The sequence below is a fragment of the Sminthopsis crassicaudata genome, chromosome 3 (genome assembly GCF_048593235.1).
Source record: "Sminthopsis crassicaudata isolate SCR6 chromosome 3, ASM4859323v1, whole genome shotgun sequence".
Taxonomy (NCBI): Eukaryota; Metazoa; Chordata; class Mammalia; order Dasyuromorphia; family Dasyuridae; genus Sminthopsis; species Sminthopsis crassicaudata.
In genome coordinates, this window is record NC_133619.1 from 67,103,441 (window position 1) to 67,127,376 (window position 23,936).

The following is a 23,936-nucleotide window of genomic DNA, read 5'->3' on the forward strand; positions in this document are numbered from 1 at the left end:
CTGAGTTTCAGTATCACACCAACTGGTTCTTAGCTGTAGACATACTAAGTAACCACTTACTGTGACCTGATTGCAGGATTAGTAGCTATTCTGCCCTTTTTAAAATAAAAATGCCTATAAGAAGGACAATCTTTAAAGCCTTTAACAGTCACTAATGCTTGAGTGGGAATGGATTTATCATATTTTCACGAGAGCAGATTTTTATATTGGAAACAGTAAGAGCATAGGAAAAAAAAAGTCATTTGAGCCAATATTAAGGGATTTCCCCAAATAGGACAGAGAGAAGGCTGCTGCTAAAGACAAGCTTTGTCTGCTTAACAATTTTCCTTCAGGCCTGCCCAGTTAATACATTGGACATCCTTCAAATTGGCCACCTCGCTCACTGAGAACTTACCTCACTGAATCCAAGAGTGGTTCTCTCCGTTTTAGAGATGAGCTGCCTTTCCTTCATCTGAGCTGGAAAGGATGAGTCATGGGAGAGCCTGCTCTGTTCATTAAAAACCTCCTTTTACCTTTCCATCCAGATCTTTTCACAAGTTCTAAATGTGGGGTGATATTTTAAGACTGTTGGAAATGTCTACCTCAAGCCATACTTATACAAGGCCCTTTTCTTTTCTTATTGTAAACATCAGGTCTCTACTAAGGGAAATAAGCATGTGGTGAAGATTCTAGGAGTCTCAAAATAACTTTTGCTCTGTTCTCTGATTTTAGAATCATCAAATAGATGCTATTTTTGAATAAGAATATTAAGGTGTCTTCAAGGGGAAGTGATGATAATAACGAGATTTTAATATTTGCATGATCCGAGTAGAAAATGTCCTATAAAAAACAAAATCTGTGACTATGTCATCATTATCATCATTATTGACATTTATATAACAGGAAAGAAAATAAACATTTAAATAATGCTTCCTAAATTCCAAGTATCATGCTAAATGTTTTAACAATATTATCTCTTTGATCCCACTTTACATATGTTAGCTAGCAACTAAGATTTTGGTAATATAATGTCACAAATTCTTTTGTGGTTCCTCTGCATCCAAAACAAGAAGCAAAAGGATGATTTTTTTTAAAAAGCTGTTAGCCCATATGAGGTAGTATGCTACTAAAATACTTTTAAAAAATCTTAATCTACAAAGTAACATGCTTGTTGTTTAGTTATTCTTTGAACATGAGAACTCTAAAATTATAGTCACTATTTCTTGTGGCCAACTTGACTTAGAAAATGTTTTTAATTAAAAGGAGCATATAGAAGAAGATATATTGTTACCAGAATTGCCTTGGCCATTAAGAAATCAAGACAAATAGAATATTAAAGTTAAGGTTGTAAAATTCCAAGGAGGGTTTAAAATATTTATGTAAGTTTGTGTTATGTGCTAGAGGATTTCAAAGTCTAGAGTAGATACACTTGAACGTGGCTTATTCATTGATTTATTTCACTCTACAGTGCAACCTGCCAGTTCCATTCCTCATTACAATACAGAAGTGACTGAAACAACGATTATCATCACCTGGACACCAGCTCCAAGAATCGGTTTTAAGGTAAGTGGAGTAGTATTTTAACCTTAAAGACCTCTGGAGGCACTCTGATATTTTGTCTCTATTTTTAGAAGAAAATGAAGACTTCAGAAAATATAGAAAATTTGCATCTATAATGATTTACATGAGTATCATCCATAAGTTCAGGAAATATTCACTTAATATCCTTTGACAATAACATTTTTATCTATTCTAACAGTTTTTTGTTCAGTGATTCTCATTACATATTACAACTAATTTCCTCTAGGTAAATGGCTGATTTAATATTTTAGCTTTTTTTTTTTTAAGGGAAGGAATATTTGAAAACCAATGAATAACATCATCATCATTATAATTAAATTCTTGTTTTAGAATAATTTTTAATATAATTGACCATAGATCAGTACTGATCTATGTAATATTTATGTAATATTTTGGGGTTTGAGGTTTTTTGTGTTAAATCATTAAGAGTTTGAGGTAATATATGGATATTCATGCAAATACTGTGCCATCTGACACTTCCTCTATATTCCATACTGGCTTCCAGAAAATTTTTTTTATATAAAAAGCCTATGCCCATAATTAACACTGATAAAATAACATGTTAATATCAAAATTTTTTTAAATTTAAAATCAAAATTTTTATTATTTGTAAAATTTCAAAGCAATATTGGATTCTTCACTTGTAAAACATTTTTCTGTAATGGAAGGAATATTCACAGCTTCAAAGTGTTTGGGACCAAGTATAATGGGGAACACATGTAATCCTTGCTAATGGGAGTACTGAGTTGGGTTTCTAAACTAAGTCTGGCACCAATATAGTTAATTTCTCAGGAGCAGAAGGCCTGGCCTAGGTAAGAAAAGCTCCTGTGAAAGTCAATAATGAGATTAACAATAAAGGCTCACAATGGGATCACAATAATCCTCTGTACTTTCAGCCTGGACAAGATAAGGGGCCCTCTCTAGCTCAGTCTTTGTACTATATATCCCTAAAAAATCTTTGGGTTTTTACTTTTTTTCTCTACAAGGTACAACACCTGCTGTTGTCCCTTAACCTACAGCCAAAAAGCTTTCTGTTCATGAATAGGTTTCATTAAAACAGAGTTAAAGAAATCTCTGGCCATCAAATAATGATGAAAATTAAATATTTTGCAGTTTCATAGGATACCACAGTTCACAGAGCCTTTTTCATACACATTATCTCATCTATTCCTTAGCACACTCCTGTGAATTAGATAGAAGTAGCATTATGCTCCATTTTTTCAGAGTAAGAAGCAAATAGAAAGAGAAAATGGAAAGGAACAAGCATCTATTAAGTGCCTACTATATTCCAGACACTGTGCTAAGCCTCTATAAATATTATTTCATGTGAGGCTCAAGGCCATAAGGCTAGTAAGTGATAGAGACAACACAAGAAGGCAAGAGAACTCCTAACATGTCAATCTTTAAAAAAAAAAAAATAGACACTGGGTTTTGCCCTGAGACCCCCCCCCCAACTACATCAGTGTCCATAGGATTTGGGAATGTATCTTTCCCAATAGGAAAGGATTATAATAATAATAACTGAAATTTTATACTTCATTTTCATAGTAACTTAGGCACATTATCTTATTGTTGAGCCCCATAATTATCCTATGAGGTAGATTGTTTCTTTATCATAGCTATTATACATACAATAAAATTGAAGCTCAGAGGAAGTTGTTGATGTTCCTATGTTTATGTTGCTATTAAGTATTGGAGGTGACATTCAAACTCTTTTCCTGAATCAATGTTCAATGTTTTTTTCAATTATAATATGTTGCCTTTCTATTCTCATTTTGGTCTTTCTAGTCATTATCTTCTTGACTGATAAACATGCTAAATTTCAAACCATAATGGATAAACCCACTTTCTTGTGTACTTTGTCCAATTATCTGTTTCTTTCTAGGATTTCCCAATGGAACCATGTTACATGAAGTTATATGAATTTAGATCTTGAATCAATAACTCATAGAACAAGAGGAATTTACTTGATATTACAGATAAGCTAACAGTTATATTCTTTTGCTTATATTTTTTCCAGTTGGGTGTACGACCAAGTCAAGGTGGAGAAGCTCCTCGTGAGGTGACTTCAGAGTCTGGAAGCATTGTTGTGTCTGGCCTGACTCCAGGGGTGGAATATGTATATACTATTTCTGTCTTACGAGATGGTCAGGAGAAAGATGCTCCAATTGTAAAGAAAGTGGTTACACGTAAGGAGATTTTATTTTTCAGTACTGTCTTTTCTAAAAGGTAACATATATTCCATTCATGGACAGAATTTTAGTCTACAACACCAAGAGAAATGCTGTTCATAAGACATATATCTGGTAGAATATTAGGATTTCTATAATTTTTCCCAGAGTGCAAGCTGGAGATTTTTTGTTAATTCTTGTTATTTGTTAATTACTTGTTAATTCTGTAATCCTGTGCCTGTCTTCTCAAAAAACAAGTTAATGATCCAAATGATGTATGTTAACTTTCAACAATTTAACTTTCTTGTTTTGTATAGCACTATCTCCACCAACCAACCTCCACTTGGATTCAAACCCAGACACTGGAATCCTAACTGTCTCCTGGGAAAGAAGCACCACCCCAGGTAAAAAGATACTGGAGACAGCAATAAAAATAAAAGAAATAGTCTCCTGGGACAAGAAGTTAATTCATTGTTTTGATTCCATAGAATAGTGGAGCCAGAATTATAAACATTCAGTTCTTTATAAAAAGGGAATGGGGGAGCTAAGATATATAATACCCCATAAGATAAATAATGCTCTATTGAAGCATTTAAGAGTGTATTTTCTATCAATGATGTCAAGCTCAAGTTGAACAGGGGGGATACTAAAACATACATAATGCTTTAGGAATCCATTTATTATTATTATCTACATTCTAATGCATTTTTATTTATTTTGTTAGATATATTCAGCTACCTTTAAATCTAGTTAGGCCTACACTCAGGAATGAGGCATGTGTTTCACAATTTTGATTTAAATCCATGATTATGTTTTTAGTAGGGGACTATTAGCAGAAACGGGGATCACCTATGGAATATAGTCTGAGGATATTAGAAAAGTGTGAGAAGAGATACAGAGAGTCATAATCAGAATTATAGTGGTTTATTCTTTTCTTAATCCAAAGTGCTCATGAGAGTTGAAAAGAGTTGAGAGGGTCATGCTTTCAGCTTGATGGCATCCACAATGGGAAAATAAATGTCTTTGGGTTCCATAGCTGAATAGACTCCACTTTTCCCTGATTATGAGTGGTTCACACAGCAACTTGATACAATTCCATCTGAAAGGCAGGAACTATTTTCCAGCATTCTCTAAAACTTGATGAAATGGTTTCAGAAAGCCTCTTTTTTTCTATTTTGTCTTAAAGCTAAGTATTATTGCAAGAGAAATGGAAATATAGCTTGGCATATGAAGAGCAAATTTGCAGATAATCATCTGAAACTGAAATGATTTATATATGCTTTTTATTCATCACTGAAAATTTGATCAAGTGGTTATATAAGTGTGATTTTTCAAAAGGCTTAAATGAGTTTTATCCACAAGACTTCTACTGCAGGTATCACACACACACACACACACACACACACACACTACTGAGAATTAACTAGCCCATTCCCTGTCACCATTTTGAAAATTTTCCCTTGAATTGTCTTCTATAATGGGGCCTTGTCTTCTATAATGGGACAATGAAAAGGCTATATTTTGGGTTTTTTAAAAAAATATGCAAGATGAGGAAAAATCAGTGGTAGCCATTTATATCAATTATTTTTTATTCTTCCTTATATTGTATTCCTAAAAGTTTTATTTTCCACCTAAGCAACCCTAGGACACAAGAACAATTTAAAAATATATTCTATTTCTAAAATATATAAAAATGATGATCAGTCTTAATGTAACTGATAAAATGTATTCTGAAAAAATTTATCCAATTACGGATTTTTTTGTTTTATATCCCATTCACCAAACACAAAGCCAAAAACAAAACAAAAAAAAACCTTTGTTATTCATTTCATAGTTGGGTAAAATATAAGCAAAAACAAGAAAAGATGTTTTCATGGGAATTATTAGCCTACTTGATGATGTCCTCTGCTTCGCTGATATAATGGTATAAATGATGATACTGACTGTTATTTCACTTTAAAGTTTGCAATGTACTTTATATAGATCAATCTTATTCAATTCTTACAACCTTCTAAGGCAGATATGATTATGATTCTCATTTTGTAAGTGAGCAAAGTGATAGTACTTATACTTCTGGGTATGAAGATCAAAAAGTTAGAATCAAAAGAGTCCTCCAAAGCCATCTTGTCCAATTCCTCCCATTTTACAGATGAGAAAACCAAGCCCCAGAGAGGTGCATCATATAGGTAGTAAAAGTCAGAAGCAGTATGTGAATCCATTTCTGATTTCATTCATGTGCAAGGACTTCCTTCAGTGAAAGAGACCATGATCATCTTATGATTTAGTAGATGGTTTCATGAGTTGTTGTGATCAACAAGATTCATTCCCTAGGGGCCAAATTTGTGCTGATGAACTTTAATTGTCTGGTTCTCAGACAATGGGTATGCAGTTTCTCCATGGGCTTCTGAATGCCAGTCCTATTGGTAGGATGCTCCAGAATTTAAACTCATTTCTTTATAAAAAAGGAAATGGGGGAGCTAAGATATATAACATCTCATAAGATAAATAATGCTCTATTGAAGCAATTAAAAGTACATTTTCTATAGCAATAATGTCAAGCTCAAATTGAACAGGGGGGATACTCAAACATACATAATGATTTAGAAATCCACATTAATATTATCTACATTCTATTACATTTTTATTTATTTTGTTAGATATCTATTGTATAGCCTCTGAGAGTTTAATACTTTAATCATTAACTATTATATTTTGATTGTATTTAGACATTTCTGGGTATAGAATAACCACAACACCTACAAATGGCCGAGAGGGCTATTCTCTGGAAGAAATTGTCCATGGAGATCAGAGTTCCTGCACTTTTGAAAATCTGAGTCCTGGCCTGGAGTACAATGTCAGTGTGTACACTGTCAAAGGTGACAAGGAAAGTGTCCCCATCTCCGATACCGTCATTCCAGGTAATGGCAAAACAAACTGTAGTTGTGGCTATTGATTGCAAACGAGCAGTTTCAATAGCAGTGGGGATTCAGCCCTTGATCCCCAAGAGGTTCTGTATATCTGGTATGTTTGGGCTTTTTAACTTTTTGTCTCTTCACCAAGCCAAGAAATTACACCAGCTGTTTGGACAAATGCTTGCTGATAATGCAGCTTTAAATGTCTGTGCTTTCTTGGGACGCTATTTGCTCCTACAGATACCTGATGCAGAGGCGTAATGATAGCAAATATTGGCATTAACCCTGCACTGTTCTCTAAAGTGGAAATTTTACTAAAATGATGTTATTTGTGCACATTCAATATTCACTAAAAGTAATGTGGTAAATGCATCCTGTTACAGCTTTATTTTACAGATAACTCTTCTTACATGTTTTGCAAAACTTATAATTGTTCCCAAAACTAAGCCCTAACTTGAGCTCAGTTATTAAACAAATCAATATCTTGTAACTTCTTAGCCTATATATATATATTTTTTTAACTTAAAAATATTATGCTGGGTAAAGAGAACATCTTCAAGGTGTGCTATGAAAACCAACAAACATGACTTTCTTGGTCAAAAAAGTGACGAGGAAAGTATAAGCCATACTGTTTAGTTCCCTTGGCTGTGATCCATCCAAAATGAAGTTGTTACAAAGTGCCATGCATTGGACAGATATACCTGGAATGTTGCCTTTCAGCATTTTTAAAGTATTGCTTACTGATTATAATTTATTTTGATGGCAATGTTAAACATAGAGATAATATGTGATACCAGCTGGAGTGCTGGATTTGGGGTCTAGAAGACCTTAGTTCCTTTCTCATTTCTAATGCTGTCTAGATGTGTGACGAATCATTTAATGCCTCTGTGGTTCAGGCAATTCCCTATTATTTATCTATCAAGTTAAAGAGAGATTAAAAGCATTATTGATGAAGGGAATTTCCACACTGAGAATGGTGACAAAACCACAGATTCTGAGCATATGCATATAATTTGGTGGAGAAGGCACATAGACTAGACCTATCTGTTCTCTGCTTTGATTCATCTTTGGATGGCAAGTTTTGTGTGTAAAATTCAGCATGATGGGGGATGGTGTTGCTTTCAATTTTTCATAGAAAATCTATCCAGCAACCTTCTTTAAAAACAAAGAAACAAACAAGCCTTTTCCAAACAAGCTTCATGTTACTACTCCAAAAGAGTTTGGATTTGGGTTCCATTTTTTTCTTCCAGCAACCTTCTTAAAAAAAAAAAAAAATCAAACAAGCCTTTTCCAAACAAGTTTCATGTTACTACTCCAAAAGAGTTTGGATTTGGGTTCCATTTTTTCTTGTTTTAGTAACTGATATATGTTGAAGATGTGATATTGGGATTCTGGAAATAGTTTTAGCTTCCTAAAGAGTTTTATTGTCTTATGAACCTATGGGGTTCAAACTATACAGTTGGGGTGGGGGATTAAAAAATTTCATAGCAATTTAAAAACAGCAGTTTGTAATATATTTTGTGCTGGAAAGAAGCCAAAAAATGCTGATCTGGAAATCATTTTTAGATAACTTTGACAAGAAAAGTTTGCATATTACCATCATTGCTTTAGCATTCTATCAATTTTACTACTTGTCACCTGATGAACACTGCTTTATTTTTCCTCTTTTTTTGCCTCTATTTTCCTTTTGCCCCTTTTGCTTTATAACCAATAGAGGTACCCCAACTCACTGACCTAAGCTTTGTTGATATAACCGATTCAAGCATCGGCCTGAGGTGGACCCCGCTAAACGCCTCCACCATTATTGGGTACCGCATCACAGTAGTTGCGGCAGGAGAAGGTATCCCTATTTTTGAAGATTTTGTGGACTCCTCAGTAGGATACTACACAGTTACAGGGCTGGAGCCTGGCATTGACTATGACATCAGCGTTATCACTCTCATTAATGGCGGAGAGAGTGCCCCTACCACTCTGACACAACAAACGGGTGAATTTTGAAAACTTCTGTGTTTAAGACATGGATGGTGTTGCATGTTGGTACCAGCTGCTTTGGTCAAAGATGTGGCAGTTTCAAAGGAGAACCAAGTCAATGCTAACATTAAAAATAAGGGTGAATATACATTGGGTAAAGTGGATTAGAAAGGGAGAGGAGGCAGATAATGGTGTCAGATGTGATATATTTAAAATGAACGTGAAATTAGATTCTATTTGAAACTATATAGAGCAAGAAAATATATCTGATGCCTTTTATATTTATGTCTAGATGACATAATTAGTTATATTTGCTTAATGGCATGCTGCTCCTCACAAATCTGAGTCCTAGGCTCTCAGGACTATCTGCTTCCAGATGACTGTTTTCTAAATATTTTGGTCTGTTCTCCTCTCTGCTCCCCAGCAAGGTTCTGTGATTTCTCCTTTCACATTGATTGAGTCAAAGAACACATTTAATGCCTCTTTTGAAAGAAAACCACTCTTTAACCAAAGGCTAGTGACAAGCATGCAGCACTGTAAAGGTTCTCTGCTGTGCATGGTAAAAATAATAATAATAATAATAAATTTAAAAACAACATGCTGAGAACCTCTTTGCATGAGTAGAACCCACTGACTCAGAAAATATAGCCATACCAGTAGCTGTAGATGGACCGGTCATGGGCACATCCAGGATACTCTTCTCTTTCTATGTGCATGCATTTGTATTTGGAAGTCCTGCTCTGTCTCTCTTTGCTGTGTGGCAACTTAAGCCTCTCTTAGCCTTGGGTTTAACAGTGTCTCCAATGGCACTGATAATGTACTTGAAATCTGTTATTGTGTTTGCAAAATAGGTAAAATTCATGTTCTAAATATAAAAGATGGCAGAAAGGTTAAAGGAGCCTAACAGTATTCTGTGTGTGATTTTTTTTTTTAATAACAGTAGTGGAAATTTATATAGATTAGAAAAGTGTTTGCATGAATCTGATTGTCTTTTTTTTCCTTTTTTGCATGAAATATACTTTTTAAACTTCCTTGTTATTTCATTTCAACTGCATTCCATTCTTCAATTTAACTTTTCTTCCCTCTTATTTGAACTCAGCTGTCCCTCCTCCCACTGACCTGAGATTCACCAATGTTGGCCCAGACACCATGCGTGTGACGTGGGCTCCACCCCCATCTATTGAATTGACTAACCTATTGGTACGCTATTCACCTGTGAAAAATGAGGAGGATGTCGCAGAGTTGAGCATTTCTCCTTCAGACAACATGGTGGTTCTAACAAGTAAGTGATTCAATTGAGCCAGTCCAAAAAAAACATATTGAATACGTTAGCAGCATCCCAATATAATTGTAATTAAATCCAAGAAATTTGTTGGAATACTTAGAAATTCAATTCTTAAATCCAAGCAGATAATTATGTGAATCTTTATGTGTGTATATAGCTTTCTTGGTATGGTTCTGAGTATACTGGCAGAGCTTCTTTAGGGATGGAAAACTCTGGTGGTGAGGATTTAAGATATAAACCAAAGAACCACATGCAAGTCAAGCTAATATCAGAATGAATTATGTAAGATTTGAGCCAAATATTTTTGGTAGAAATGAATAGATCTAAACTTTTGTCACCATATCCATTTTATTAAGTAAAAATATGTCATTGGACCATATGTTTAATACTTGAAAACTCAGAATGAACTTTTTAGAATGACTAAATGAATTTAAACTTGATACAATAAGATGTATCTTTGCTTGTTTTAAAGGAAGAGGATAGACATTTAAATCCAGACTGTAGTGAGCATCTGTTAGCTAGATATTTCAGCAGTAAGAACTCAGAGAAAGTAACATTTTGCAAAACTGACTTTGAGAGGCAGTGTGTAATTCTGGCATGAAATAAAAACAAATAGTACTAGCTATGAAATGAGAAGTTGTAAAAAATAATTAACTAAATTCCAATAAGAATTTTTAATAAAGGTTAAAGAAATATACAAATACCTATATGTGTATATATTTCAGTTATAATTACACATACATATACATTGCTGTTTTTTCAGTAATTTTAGTCATGTCCAACTCTTTGTAACCCCATTTGAGCTTTTCTTGGCAAAGATACTATAGTGTTTTTGCCATTTTCTTCTCCAGCTCATTTTACAAATGAGGAACTGAGGCAAACAGAATTAATTATATGTGTATGTTTCTAATTATAACTAAAACTACTACGTGAGCCAAAGAAAGTTGAACTTCTAGGCAAGGGACCCAGATAATAATGTGTCTTTTATATTTCCAACATATTTAGAGATTGGCAACTTTACTTCCACTTCCCATCATGGTCCTTTCATGTTACTTACTGTTAAAGTTACTTCAACAGACTGAGTTGAAAAACTACTTAATATTTCCTGGGGAGCTTTTTGGGGAGATGAAAGGATCACTGAAGAATACTAGCTTTATTTGTCTTCATATGATTGAGAAGCATCACTCTAAATTTAATCATAATGGTGCAATACCATATGAGTTCTATGCCATTTATGGTAAGCAACATGTTGAGAAAATCTGCTTATTATTGCAGAAAAAGCCTCAGATTTTCTATGTGTAAAAGAGAAAATATATTTTTCTTTCTACCACTGGTCCCCTGTTGTGGTACTTTTTAGTGCACTGAAAAAGTTCTTTGTAATCCAGCACATCACCACCAAATAACCTTTTCTGAATTGGTACTTCAGAATAAACACCTGGAATAAAGGAAAGGTACATATAGGAATCCCATCACAAATCTTAGAAATAGGTGAAACCCCAAAATATTTTCCTTCTTTAGGCATATATATTATTATTAATCTGCATTTTGCAGATGATGTGGCAATGGTCAATAGAGGAGTACTAATCATAGAATCATCATACTGAGAGAAGGAAGGGACCTCAGGAGTAGTGAAGGGCAGCCCAGCCTTGGGGATGGGAATTGATAAAAACCATGTATGCATTTTCACACATAAATAACTTCCTTAGAAGTTCAACTCTATCATTATTTCCTACAGAAAGACTTAAAATATCCATTAAAAATATCCACTATCTATTTTCTGTATGTTCTACATGTATATAATACATGCTGTCTTCCCCAGAATAACAAAAGCTCCTTGAAAGCAGGGACTATTTTATATTTGTTTTTGCATATCAAACATAGTATCAAACAGATGTCTTGTCAGTGAATGTAAAACTGGCCTCAAAGACATTTGGATTTGGATTCAGGTCTTGCCTCTGACATATACTGACCAAGAGACCTTGGTCAAATCATTGAATAGATAAGTGTTTTGTGCAACTTTCTAAGATCATAAATTGGAGAGGTGCTAACCTGCATTGGTAAAAACAATCCTTCTTCTAGGAGTTGCTTATGACAATAAAAACACAGGCACAAATCTCTATTCCTATTTTCAACATAACATGGCTTCTCTCCTTTACCACCTTATACCTTCCTCCCTCTGGTAGCTACAAGAGGAAAATCCAAGACAATCACAATGGCCCATCAAGTATGGGATTAGTCTTAATTCCCTTCAGAGAAAGGTTTCTTCTCAAAAAGATGTTTTTGTGGCTTAGTTACTGAGTGATAAGAATACTGTGCCTTTGCTGGAACAGATCTATCTCCAATGTGGTACCAAGGGAGATAAGCTTCCACTCTCCCCAAAACTTCCAGAGTCAGTGTCATATGTAAAAACACTTGATCTTTCCTATGTACAGGGGGAGAATGGGTTGACCAAGGATTTGTTTTCTCATCCGTTGAAATGTTTCAGAGAATATGTATGACAACCTTGTTTTCAAGCTCAAAGCTGAAAATGATCTTTTTCTTTTTACTCTTCAGATCTCCTTCCTGGTACTGAGTACTTGGTCAGTGTTTCCAGTGTTTATGAACAACATGAGAGCATACCTCTTAAAGGAAGACAGAAAACAGGTAGGTTATATTGGCAAGGTCTGAACTCAGTTCAGTCAGGTTGCTGACACTTGCTAATTGCAAATGAAAACAAAATCAATTGATTTGTTATAATTACTATTTTGTTGTTCAAAATCAATTGATTTGTTACAATTACTATTTTGTTGTTGTTTTTACTCTTACTACTCTGGGTAGAAAAGACTTCTTGCTGAATAATTCTTAAATCCCTTTGGTCCAACGGAGTGGGTCCATAATAGTTTTGCCTCATGGGTGGCAGATTAAAAATAAGCAATTTCCAGAAGCTAATTATTATCTTTCTTCTTATGCTCTCCAGAAAAAAAAAAAAGCTTTTACAATCCTTCTTAATGATTAAATCAGCATTTATTTTCTTTTTTATCAGAAAGTTCTTTCTAATGACTAACCATATTCTTTCCCATTTGTATCCATCTTTTTCTCTCTTTAGTAAAAACATAAGGTCTTTATTTCCCTTCATCAAACTAAAGATTTAAATTAAATTTTCCTTCACCAAATTAAATGCTTCTTTAACTGTGTGCAGGTAGCATTTACTTCAGTTTGTCATGTCCTAATTCAAATGACTATATTCCCTTTTCTTAAATATTAGCTCTTTTTTCATCACTTTTAATTACAAAATAGAGTACATGGTATAGTTTAGGTAAAACGTTTCAGGTGAATACAATCACAAACTATTAGTTGCTTGAAAGGTTCTTTTCAGATCTTCCCCCAATCCCTGATTTCATATATGAGAGAACTGAAGTCCAGAGAGTTTTGAAGACTTGGATTTGTAATGGTAGACTCTGCAACAGTCTGAGTTCTGAACTCCAAAATTCATAGGATTTTAGAACTACAAGAGATCTTAAAGTTATGTCTCAGGAAATAGGCTTTGAGAGGCAAAAAATTCGCATAAGCACATTGATATCTAAAGATACAAAAACATTAAACCCCAAGTCCAGTATTATTCCTATTAGTCGTTGTTTCTTCTATCAGCTTTTTGTACTGAATAAAAGTATGGACATCAAGACGAAGACCTTAGTTAACACTTTAGTTCTTCCTAAATTAATGTTTATTAGTAGAACTTCATTATTTACTTTTTAAGTGAATTTCTAGCTTTTCAGACTTGCCCATATTCAACTGTCAATCCATAAATATATCTCAGAGATATGTGGAAATGGTTCTGGAGTTATCTACAATTCCAATTTGGAATTGTCTTAACATTTATATATTATATGGTATCTTTCCCCCTAAAATCTTAACTTCTTTATTCCCAACATCAACTCTAATCCATTGACACTGGTCTCCTGGATGTTCCATAAATAAAACATTCCATCTCTCAGCTTAGGGCATTTTCTCTGGCTGTCCCTTGTGTCTACAATGTTCTTCTTCCCCCATTCTGACTGTGACTTCCTATGCTTCCTTTAAGTTCTAAATAAAATTCCACCTGTTACAGAAAGCCTTCCCTGAGCTTCCCTCTTAATTTTAATGTCTTTCCTGTGTTAATTATTTGCTATTTACCTTGTATATAGTTCACTTTGTATTTATTTGTTTCCATGTTTTCTCCCCATTGTAAGCTCATGGAGACAGAGTCTTTTACCATCTTTTATATTCCCAACACTTAGCCCTAGGTCTGGTGCATATTAGATGCTCATTAAGTGTTGATTGAGTGATTTATCATTTTATTCAATAGATCATACCTGGAATATTATTATTGTGTTAATGAGGTTAGCTGGTTGTTTTTTCCCTTAGCACTCCTTTTTCCTTCCTGAATATTTTCCTTCTTTTGATGGAAAATAGGTCTTGATTCCCCAACTGGAATTGACTTTTCTGATATAACTGCCAACTCCTTCACTGTCCATTGGATGTCTCCACGAGCCCCCAACACTGGCTATAGAATTCGCCACCATCCTGAACATGCTAGTGGAAGACCTCGTGAAGACCGGGTTCCCCCATCAAGAAATTCCATCACACTTACTAACCTGAATCCAGGCACAGAATATGTGATCAGCATTGTATCTGTCAATGGCAGAGAGGAAAGTGCCCCCTTGGTTGGCCAACAGTCAACAGGTAAGCTAATCCAGAATTGTAGGTAAACTCAGGGGGTTGTCCTATATCATGTCCATGAAATGGGTTTTTGTCTTATATGCCCCAGACTGTTTGATAGACAAAGGATAGAACTAGGGAATGGAGATGGTAAATTCTATCATCCTAAGAGGTTTATAGAGTGAATTTTTATATAGGTATTTATACATACAAACAAGATCTGTAGTTTTGTCAAAATTATACAAAATTTGTTGTGTTTTTAAGTTGCCCCTAGCAATAGTTCTTCTCATGGATTTAAATTTTAAAATAATTGACACATTTGATTTATCAGACCTCTAGTAGATTACCTGACCCTCGATTCATTTTCACTCATACATGCTTATGTAAGATTTGTGAAAAATGTATGTTGAAACTGTCATTAAAGTATTGGCAAACTTACATAATGATAAATCTCAGTAGTGCTTGAAACTAATGAAAATGGAACTTTTTTCAATTTTTTCTCAGTTTCTGATGTTCCAAGGGACCTTGAAGTGATTGCTACTACCCCCTCTAGCCTGCTTATTCGTTGGGATGCACCTGCAGTTACTGTCAGATATTATAGAATCACCTATGGTGAAACAGGTAAGACAGCAAAATAGTATCCACTTACACTTTACTTAAGATGAATGGTAAGAAATATGATCCAAGGCTTTTCCATTCCCTAATCCAAGACCAATGTTAGAGTTCTAAAACTTTAAATCATTGCCATCTTCCTTAGTTTCTTCATTAGTTGACATGAACTATAATTACCTGAGCAGGTAGGTGGTACAGAGGTTAAAGTGCATTTGGAGTCAGGAAAACTTGACATTCACTAGCTTTTTGACCTGGGCAAGTCACTTAATATCTATTTGCCTCAGTTTCTTCATCTGTAAAATGAGCTGTGAAAGGAAATGACAAATTATTCCAGTATCTTTGCTAAGAAAACCCCAAAAACGGTCATGAAGAGTTGGACACAATTGAACAACAAAAATAATTATCTATTTTTGAAAAGTGAATGAGTCAAGTTTTCTGTCTTTGAAATACTGATTCACCAGATTTTATCCCTTTACCCAACTTGTCCCACTGAATTCTACCACTTTGTTCCTATAGGAGGAAATAGCCCTGTGCAGGAGTTCACTGTGCCTGGCACCAAATCTACAGCCACCATCACTGGCCTTAAACCTGGAGTAGATTATACCATCACTGTGTATGCAGTAACCGGTCGTGGAGACAGTCCAGCCAGCAGCAAACCCGTGACCATTTCATACCGAACAGGTGCAAACCATTCTAAAGCTATTGCAGATTTATTTCTATTAATATAGTTCCAATTATCTTTTGACCTCATTTTCTCCTAAGCCATTGAGCAAATAGCCATTTTGTTAACTTTCTTGAGAAGTAAAGCCCATCTATAAATAGTACCAACCTAAGACCAAAGTTAGATGGAGAGCATGAGTACCTTGAAGTTGAAAGTAAATGTAAATAAGGAAGGATAACAGCTGTTTTGAATATGCTTTGTGTATAGATCCCATTCCACCAGAAAAAAATATGGTTTAATTTTTGCATTGATTTCTTGAACTCCAAAGTTAGTTGTTCAAAAATAACCTAATCTTCTTGTCATTTTTTCCTCCAACTGGCCTGAGGAAAGGAAATAGCCCATAGCTGAGCAAGCATCATTCTGAACATTATGGTGCCAAAGTATAAACTCACTTTGTTTTCTGACAGGCTTTCCTCACTTTTTTATATTGTTTTGTTTTTTTCCTAGAAATTGATAAACCATCACAAATGCAAGTGACTGATGTGCAGGACAACAGCATCAGTGTGAGATGGCTGCCTTCAAATTCCCCAGTCACTGGTTACAGAGTGACCACTGCTCCCAAAAATGGCGCTGGACCATCTAAAACAAAAACGACTGGCCCAGGTAAGAGCAATCTCAGTTTCTCATTCAGCAGGATAAAGATAGGAGATTCAGTCATTATTTTCACAAAATAAATGTCACTAATTCAATTAAATTGGACTGTACCAAGCAATTACCACCTGAAAAGTGCTATGATAGACACTGAAGAATACAAAGATACAATCTCTCCTTTCTAGATACATAGGATGATAGAATGTAAACTTGGATTACCCTGTTCAACCCTCTTATTTCCTTATGTAGAAAACTAAAGCCTTTCTAGGTGAACATCTTTACCATCCTCAAGGCATAGAAAAAAGTTGGTCTGTAAAAATAACATCACATTGCAAAAAAGAAATGAAGAAATAGGTAGCAGATCACCTACTGGTGTCCTGGTAGGGACACAGCAGAACTGGGATTGGACCTAGATCTTCAGACTTTAAATCCAGTTTCTTTTTCACTGTTGTGTCTTATAATATGACAGAGCGTGCTCATTTATGAGCAGAAAGTTCATATTTCTTGCCATCCTACTCCACAGTAGTGGTGTCAGGATACTATATGTATTACTCTTTGCATCTGAATAACTCTTCTTAGGAATATAATATCTTTAAGCATATAAGTCCACTGTGATTGACAAGACCACCATCCCAAGAGCAAAGGGAAGTAAGTATTCCTTAGGAAAATACAAGCTCCTCTCCTAATAAAATGTAAGGTTTTGGGGGAGAAGGACTTCTTTCCCTTTTGTCTTTATACATCCAGCACATAATACTTAATGCTGATTAGATTGGATTAGCCATCTTCTCAGCCCTGGCCAGAATTTCCCAGACCTATATTTACGTGGTCTGGATGGCTCAGTGGATAGAGTGCTAATGCTAGTCTCGGGCACTTACTAGCTGTATAATTCTGGACAAGTCACTTTACCCTATTTGTCTCCATTTCTTCCATCTGTAAAATGAGCTGGAGAAGGAAATGACAAACCACTCCAGTATCTTTGCCAAGAAAGCCCCAAATGGGGTCATGGAGTGTTGGACACAATTCAACAACATATTTATGTGCTATATCAAATCAGAATCTAAGAAGACCATCTAGAAAGTTATATCAGTGATCATAATTCAGAAGTTAAGTAGGTTCTTACTTTCCTCAATTGGTTTAACAATTAATTAGACAAAATTATCTAATAATATATACATTTGTCAATGGAGTTAAGAAATGAAAATCCTTGTACTGGGAAGAACAATACCAAACTTTCACTGGATGGTGGAGCCATATAGGACAATTTTGTATAACTACCCACTCCTCCTTTTTAAATTTTTTTATTTTGATCCCAGATTCTTCTGTTCTGGCAGTTTGAGGTAATATTTGTCAATATTTTAATCACTAGCATAAACACTTACATTATGTGTCACAATACATTACTTACATATGAGTCTTATGTGAACTTTTTTTTTAGATCAAACAGAAATGACCATTGAGGGACTACAGCCCACAGTGGAATATGTGGTTAGTGTCTATGCTCAGAATCAAAATGGAGAGAGTCAGCCTCTGGTGCAGACAGCAGTCACTAGTACGTATCTAACTTATTTTTCAATTTCAGAGGTAAAATTCTGTGTTTAGGTATCCAAAAGCTCCATGCACATCTCTGCTGCTAGAACAGCCGTCTACTGGTTCACATCTTCAGCTGATCCCTCAGCAGACAATTTTTCTTTTCAGTGGCGCTATATTGCATTTGAAGGGGGCAATGTCACCAAACAGCCCTAGCTAGGTGCTGCTTCAGATTCCTTTTGCTCAGATGGCCTTGGCAGAATGTGATTTGGCTTTAGCAAATCTACAAAATATTTTTTTTCTGGCCAGGACCTCATTTTCTATGTCTGGATGGTAAAATTGAATTTATGTGCTTGCTTGTCCTTCCATTTAGCAGTAAAGGTAGTAAATTTAGTAATAAAATGTGAAGTGTTTCTTAGATGATGTCAGTGAAAATACCCGATAGAGGGAGGTAAAGAACAGGTGTTGGAGAAACATGGAAACATGTGTAAGAATCTAAAACTCATTTTGGAAATCATCTTTACCATCCTCAAGGCATAGAAAAAGTTGGTCTGTAAAACTAACATCACATTGCAAAAAAGAAATGAGGAAATAAAAAGAATTATTACTTTGGAATTAAGGGGGTATGTAAAATCCTAATTGTGGGTATATTTTATAGGGTGTCTGGATTTCTTATCCATGTGCACCTGGCTTTTAGTTTAAAAGAATAAATTTTTTTTAAATCAGAAAAAAATTAAATCTTTTCAGAAACTGTTGAACAATATTCCATTTAATTAATAGTGGTTTGTTTGATTGGAGTTAATTTGTAAAAGGAAATGGTATCTGCAAAACTGCTTTGCACGTTATAAAATGCTTATTTCCCTTCTTGCTTTTCCCATAACCTCTCATCGTTAATTTGCCTAACAGACATTGATCGCCCTAAAGGACTGGCATTCACTGATGTGGATGTCGATTCCATCAAAATTGCTTGGGAAAGCCCACAGGGGCAAGTTTCCAGGTATAGGGTGACCTACTCAAGCCCTGAGGATGGAATCCATGAGCTATTTCCTGCCCCTGATGGTGAAGAAGAAACAGCAGAACTGCAGGGTCTCAGGCCTGGGTCTGAGTACACAGTCAGTGTTGTTGCCTTGCACGATGATATGGAGAGCCAGCCCCTGATTGGAATCCAGTCCACAGGTATACCTTTCATTGCACCACTCAGGTGGTCATGGGAACAGTGGCTTTATGCCCTGCTAACTGAAAGACACTGCCTTAAATAACTGGTGCTCATCTCAAGAATAAAATTTTTTAAAAATACCTTCTGCAAGAACAGGAACCAACTGTTTCTCTTTGGAGGAGGAAATGGTGGTCTACTAGGATGCTTAGGTGAGGTCAGAGCCAAATATGCTTAATACAAGGAAATCTAGAAAATGCATGGCTTGTGCACAAGACCAGGAGCTAAAAGCAGCAGACTAGAAATTGATGCTTTGCTTCAAGCTAAAATATGTGGATTATTTCCTAAATCATGTTTCCTTGTGGTTTGCCTTTGCCTTCACTATGTTTGTAAAGGCCTGACATCATATCTGCTTACTGTTTTCTTTTTAAAAAAAAAATACTTGACAGCATCTTTCTGAGACAACAAGGGTAAGTTTTGGGGTGGTTTTTTTTTTCAATTAGTAATTTGCTGGGTATTTGATCACCTAATCTCCTTAAAGGAGCATTGATTATATGCATACAAAATGAAAACAAAGATTAAAATTTTGGGGAGTTGTTGGAAACAACTTGTTCCTTTCTGTTTCATGAACATAGAAACAGAGAAAGCTTGTAGGTATGGTCTTGAGGTGCTGTGAAAATTTGTGATATATTAAATTGGCCCCTGAATCTATTTGTCTGAAGTCAATCTAACTAACTAGCCTGTATTGTACCATAGATAATGCTTCAAAATTAGTCAAGAATTCTCCATAAGAAATGGAAACTTTAAACATCCATATATGCTTAAAAATGTGGGGAATAACTCCACAATTGAATCATTATTATCTTTATACACCAATGGAAAAGGGGGGAGGATGATATTGGCTCCTAAATTAATTTGGCTTAACAGATGCATAGGTTGTAGGCTGTGTCCAGTCTCTTAAAAAGTAAATACTTCTTTATGAGAAACAGAACACAATGACCAGCATCTAAGACTTCTTTTCAGGGAGCTGGCAATTACCCTTGGTGTTAAGATTCAGTGGAAATGGGGAAAAAAAGTCACATGCTCCAAAATGCCCTTTCTTATGGTCTGAATCTTCCATAAAATTTGCACATTCTTCCCTAGCAAAAAAGCCCCCAACTATTTCACAAAAATGATCTGTTACCTCAGGCCTTTCACAGATCAATTCGTTTTGCTTCCTTGAATGTTTATGACTCTGCCCATCCCCTAGTTTCTGCAAGATAATTTCTAACTAATGACCATCTTGACAGCTATTCCTTCACCAACCAACCTGAAGTTCACTCAGGTTACTCCAACCAGCTTGACAGCACAATGGACAGCACCCAATGTTCAACTCACTGGATACAGAGTGCGAGTGACACCCAAAGAAAAGACAGGACCAATGAAGGAAATCAACCTTTCTCCAGATAGCACCTCAGTGGTGGTATCAGGACTAATGGTAACTCATGTTTTTCTCTCTTCTTGAGTGTTAAAAAAAATTAAGGTCAATTCTCGGTCCAAGTCAGGCCATACTATGCCAAAGAGGGAAGGATTAAATTTTGTGATAAAGCTGAAATTGCATTATATACCATCTTCAGATGAAGATTATTTCTTGCATGCACTCATTCTTTATAATTGATACCCTATATTTACCCTATTTTAGCATTTCCCAATATACCAGTCACTTCTGAACATTCTCATGACATAAAACAGTTTGAGCAAAACTTACTGATGTCTGATCAGATTGCTATGTGAGATTCCAAATACATCATCTTCCCGCTATTTTCTCAATGTAGAAAAGTATTATATACATCCTTAACTGCAATTCATACCGAGTAGGATTTTTTCAGGAGAACATCAGCTCTTCCAACTGTATCTGGGATATTAAACTGAAGGTAATAGAGAATCATGGATTATTACTGACTTCTCAATTCAACTGATTCTCTTGCCCACCTATTCTCTCACCCACATTATCTCTGAAAAGATGGGAGAGCCAGCCATTAATTATATTGATGGCCTAAATGCAGATAGTCTAAGGATGAATTTTAAGAACTTTGCCTCAAAAAAAGAACAGACTTTGGAATGACTAGGGTATAACCATCTGTCATGATGGCAGTAACATCCTTTTGGCATTCACCTCACTTTACCCTGCTCCCATTACAACTTCCTCTAGGTATACAAACTGCCACAAAAAAATGCTTCTTTGCCAGTAGCGTCACAGAATTCCAAAGAAAGGGTGTTCTAATAAAACCTGATTTGAATTATTTCAAGGAAAAAAATCAAAGGAAAGCAGGCAGAAGAAGATATCCAGGACCATCCACTTCTGGTATTCTCTAGTTCATGAAAATGTCAGTTGACTGACACTTCAAGTAGATATTCCAGTAATTTTTTAAAATTATGGTATTAGTGTAAAAGTTGCAATTTATCTGTGCTTAGCCACAGGAATAAATTTTTTAGATGTTAGTTGAGAAATTGCCCTGATCATCATTATAGAACTAAAAACAAAGTTCACAAAGGCTGCATTTGTACACATCTCCTAACATTATTTTTCTGGTTATTAGGACCCTAGCTAGATTTAATTATATCTTCAAATTTCCTCTGGATTTTTTTTATTTTTTCCCAAAGATTACATTGTTAATATTGAATGTTCATATTCCTGTGGTTTCTTTATTTGTAGGTATCAACTAAATATGAAGTCAGTGTCTATGCTCTTAAGGATACTCTCACCAGCAGGCCAGCACAGGGTGTTGTTACTACTTTGGAGAGTAAGTAATTCAGATTTTCCTATATCCATGATTATGTAGGAAGTAAGAAAGATGAAAATGACACCTAAATCTATAGGGACATGGTACTCAACTGTGGGGGAGATGCCGGACTTCCTACAAATAAATTTATTTTGAGGATTATAATTTTTTCTTAACCATCACCACCATTTCCCTTCAAAAAAAAAAAAAAAAACTCATTGGCAACTACAGCAAAGTCTCTTGACAAAGCTGCAGACAAGCCCAGAACTTACCGGATAGGATACTTATTATAAAATACTTTTGTTTGACTAATATGGTACAGGTATCGGGGAGTTCATAACATTGGGCATAGAGAACAAAATTGTCTAAATCTCTAGAATAACTAAAAATACAAGTTCATGTTTTGATTTCTATCGATAAATCTGATAACTAGTTCTGAGATCTTAGATACAAGCAATTGAATTCCTATGATGGCTCCATTTGTCTTTTTTTTTCTTTTTTTCCCTTTTTTTTTCTTTTTTTATTCTCAACAAATATTTTATTTCTTCCAAATATATGTAAATGCATGTTTTTAACATTCAATTCAATTCAACACAAAACTTTGTGTTCTAAATGTTTCTCCTTTTCTCCCTTCTTTCCTTCCTCCCCAAGACTGCGAGCAATAGGTTAAATATGTGTTATCCTTTTAAACATATTTCTATATTTGCAAGAAGAATCAGACCAAAATGAAAAAAAAATTAGAAAGAAAAAAAAAAACAAACAGGTGAAAAAAACCATATTTTGATCCACATTTAGTCTCCATAATTCTTTCTCTGGATGTGATTGGCATTTTCCATCCCAAGGCTTTAAGAATTCCCTTCCATCACCACATTGTTAAAAGTATGGCTCCATTTTTCATCTGTATGGGGAAGGGAATTACTTTTTCCATAAGATTATTAGGAGAATCAAATGAGTTAGAAGACATATGACATTTTGAAAAGAATAAAAACAGCATACTAGTGTACTATCTATTAATATTAATTATTATTCATTATTCCCTTTGGTATAACATCAATAATAATGGAATATTGTCATCATAGAAAGACTCAGAAGTGCTGATGTCAATTTCCTAAATTGTTACTAATTTTCCCTTTATGATGACTAGATTTTAACATCACAGTCATAAGATATCAACCTCCTAAGAATCTACTCTTTGCAATACTTATAATTGTACATATTAAGGAATAATAAGATATATTTTTAAAAAACAACTCCAAATCACCATTTCTGTGGATATGACAACTACTAAAAACCCATATACTTTGATGTCATCTAGATGTCAGTCCTCCACGTAGAGCCCGTGTGACAGATGCTACTGAAACCACCATCACTCTCAACTGGAGAACCAAGACAGAGACTATCACAGGTTTCCAGATTGATGCTATCCCCTCCAATGGTCAAAGTCCTGTACAGAGAACGATCAGCCCTGAAATCAGAAGCTATACCATTACTGGTGAGAATTGAGAGTTCCTGCCTTTTTCTTGTCAAAAAAAGTAATCTAAAAAAGTTAATGTGGGAAAATAGAAGAGACTTACATATTTTTCCATGTTTCTAGATGAGACCTACAAAAATGCTTTTCCAGATGGTGTTTCACTGAGAAAGAAGAAAGCTAGTTTTAGTCTCTGGTTTTATCTAATCAATAAAGCATTAGTATTGTATATTAACCAATACTATTCTGAGACACAGCTTAATGTAAATGGATTCAGAAAATTGAGAAGATTTAGATTTGTTGGATGACTCTTCAGATCATTTAATCTCTAAATGTCATACATAACTTTCTAATAGTATGAGTTGTAGAACAATCAGTGGTCTGCATTATAGAAGAGGTCCCCTCACTGGGATTTCTCTATATCAATGCAAATCATCATTCTGGACCAAAAGAAGCAAAATTCTGACTTAAATTGGTTGTATTTTATTATTATCTTTAGACTACTTAGTTTATAATTCAATTATTT

General features: G+C 34.9%; 1 protein-coding gene across 8 annotated transcripts in view; it reads left to right on the top strand.

Annotated features, from left to right (window-relative positions):
* Window positions 1–23,936, top strand: part of FN1 (fibronectin 1) — an 81,935-nt gene that overhangs the window by 42,247 nt on the left and 15,752 nt on the right. For 2 of the 8 annotated variants that reach the window (XM_074298753.1, XM_074298754.1), the window contains exons 21-36: window positions 1,448–1,542; window positions 3,581–3,749; window positions 4,049–4,135; window positions 6,458–6,649; window positions 8,358–8,630; window positions 9,714–9,896; window positions 12,453–12,542; window positions 14,331–14,600; window positions 15,081–15,197; window positions 15,705–15,869; window positions 16,357–16,512; window positions 17,936–18,049; window positions 18,934–19,203; window positions 20,470–20,657; window positions 21,876–21,963; window positions 23,258–23,434. In XM_074298753.1, the coding sequence (XP_074154854.1) occupies window positions 1,448–1,542; window positions 3,581–3,749; window positions 4,049–4,135; window positions 6,458–6,649; window positions 8,358–8,630; window positions 9,714–9,896; window positions 12,453–12,542; window positions 14,331–14,600; window positions 15,081–15,197; window positions 15,705–15,869; window positions 16,357–16,512; window positions 17,936–18,049; window positions 18,934–19,203; window positions 20,470–20,657; window positions 21,876–21,963; window positions 23,258–23,434 (2,634 nt within the window). The remainder of the gene's footprint in view (window positions 1–1,447; window positions 1,543–3,580; window positions 3,750–4,048; window positions 4,136–6,457; window positions 6,650–8,357; window positions 8,631–9,713; window positions 9,897–12,452; window positions 12,543–14,330; window positions 14,601–15,080; window positions 15,198–15,704; window positions 15,870–16,356; window positions 16,513–17,935; window positions 18,050–18,933; window positions 19,204–20,469; window positions 20,658–21,875; window positions 21,964–23,257; window positions 23,435–23,936) is intronic. The other 6 variants (XM_074298755.1, XM_074298757.1, XM_074298756.1 and 3 more) reach the window with 3 other exon arrangements.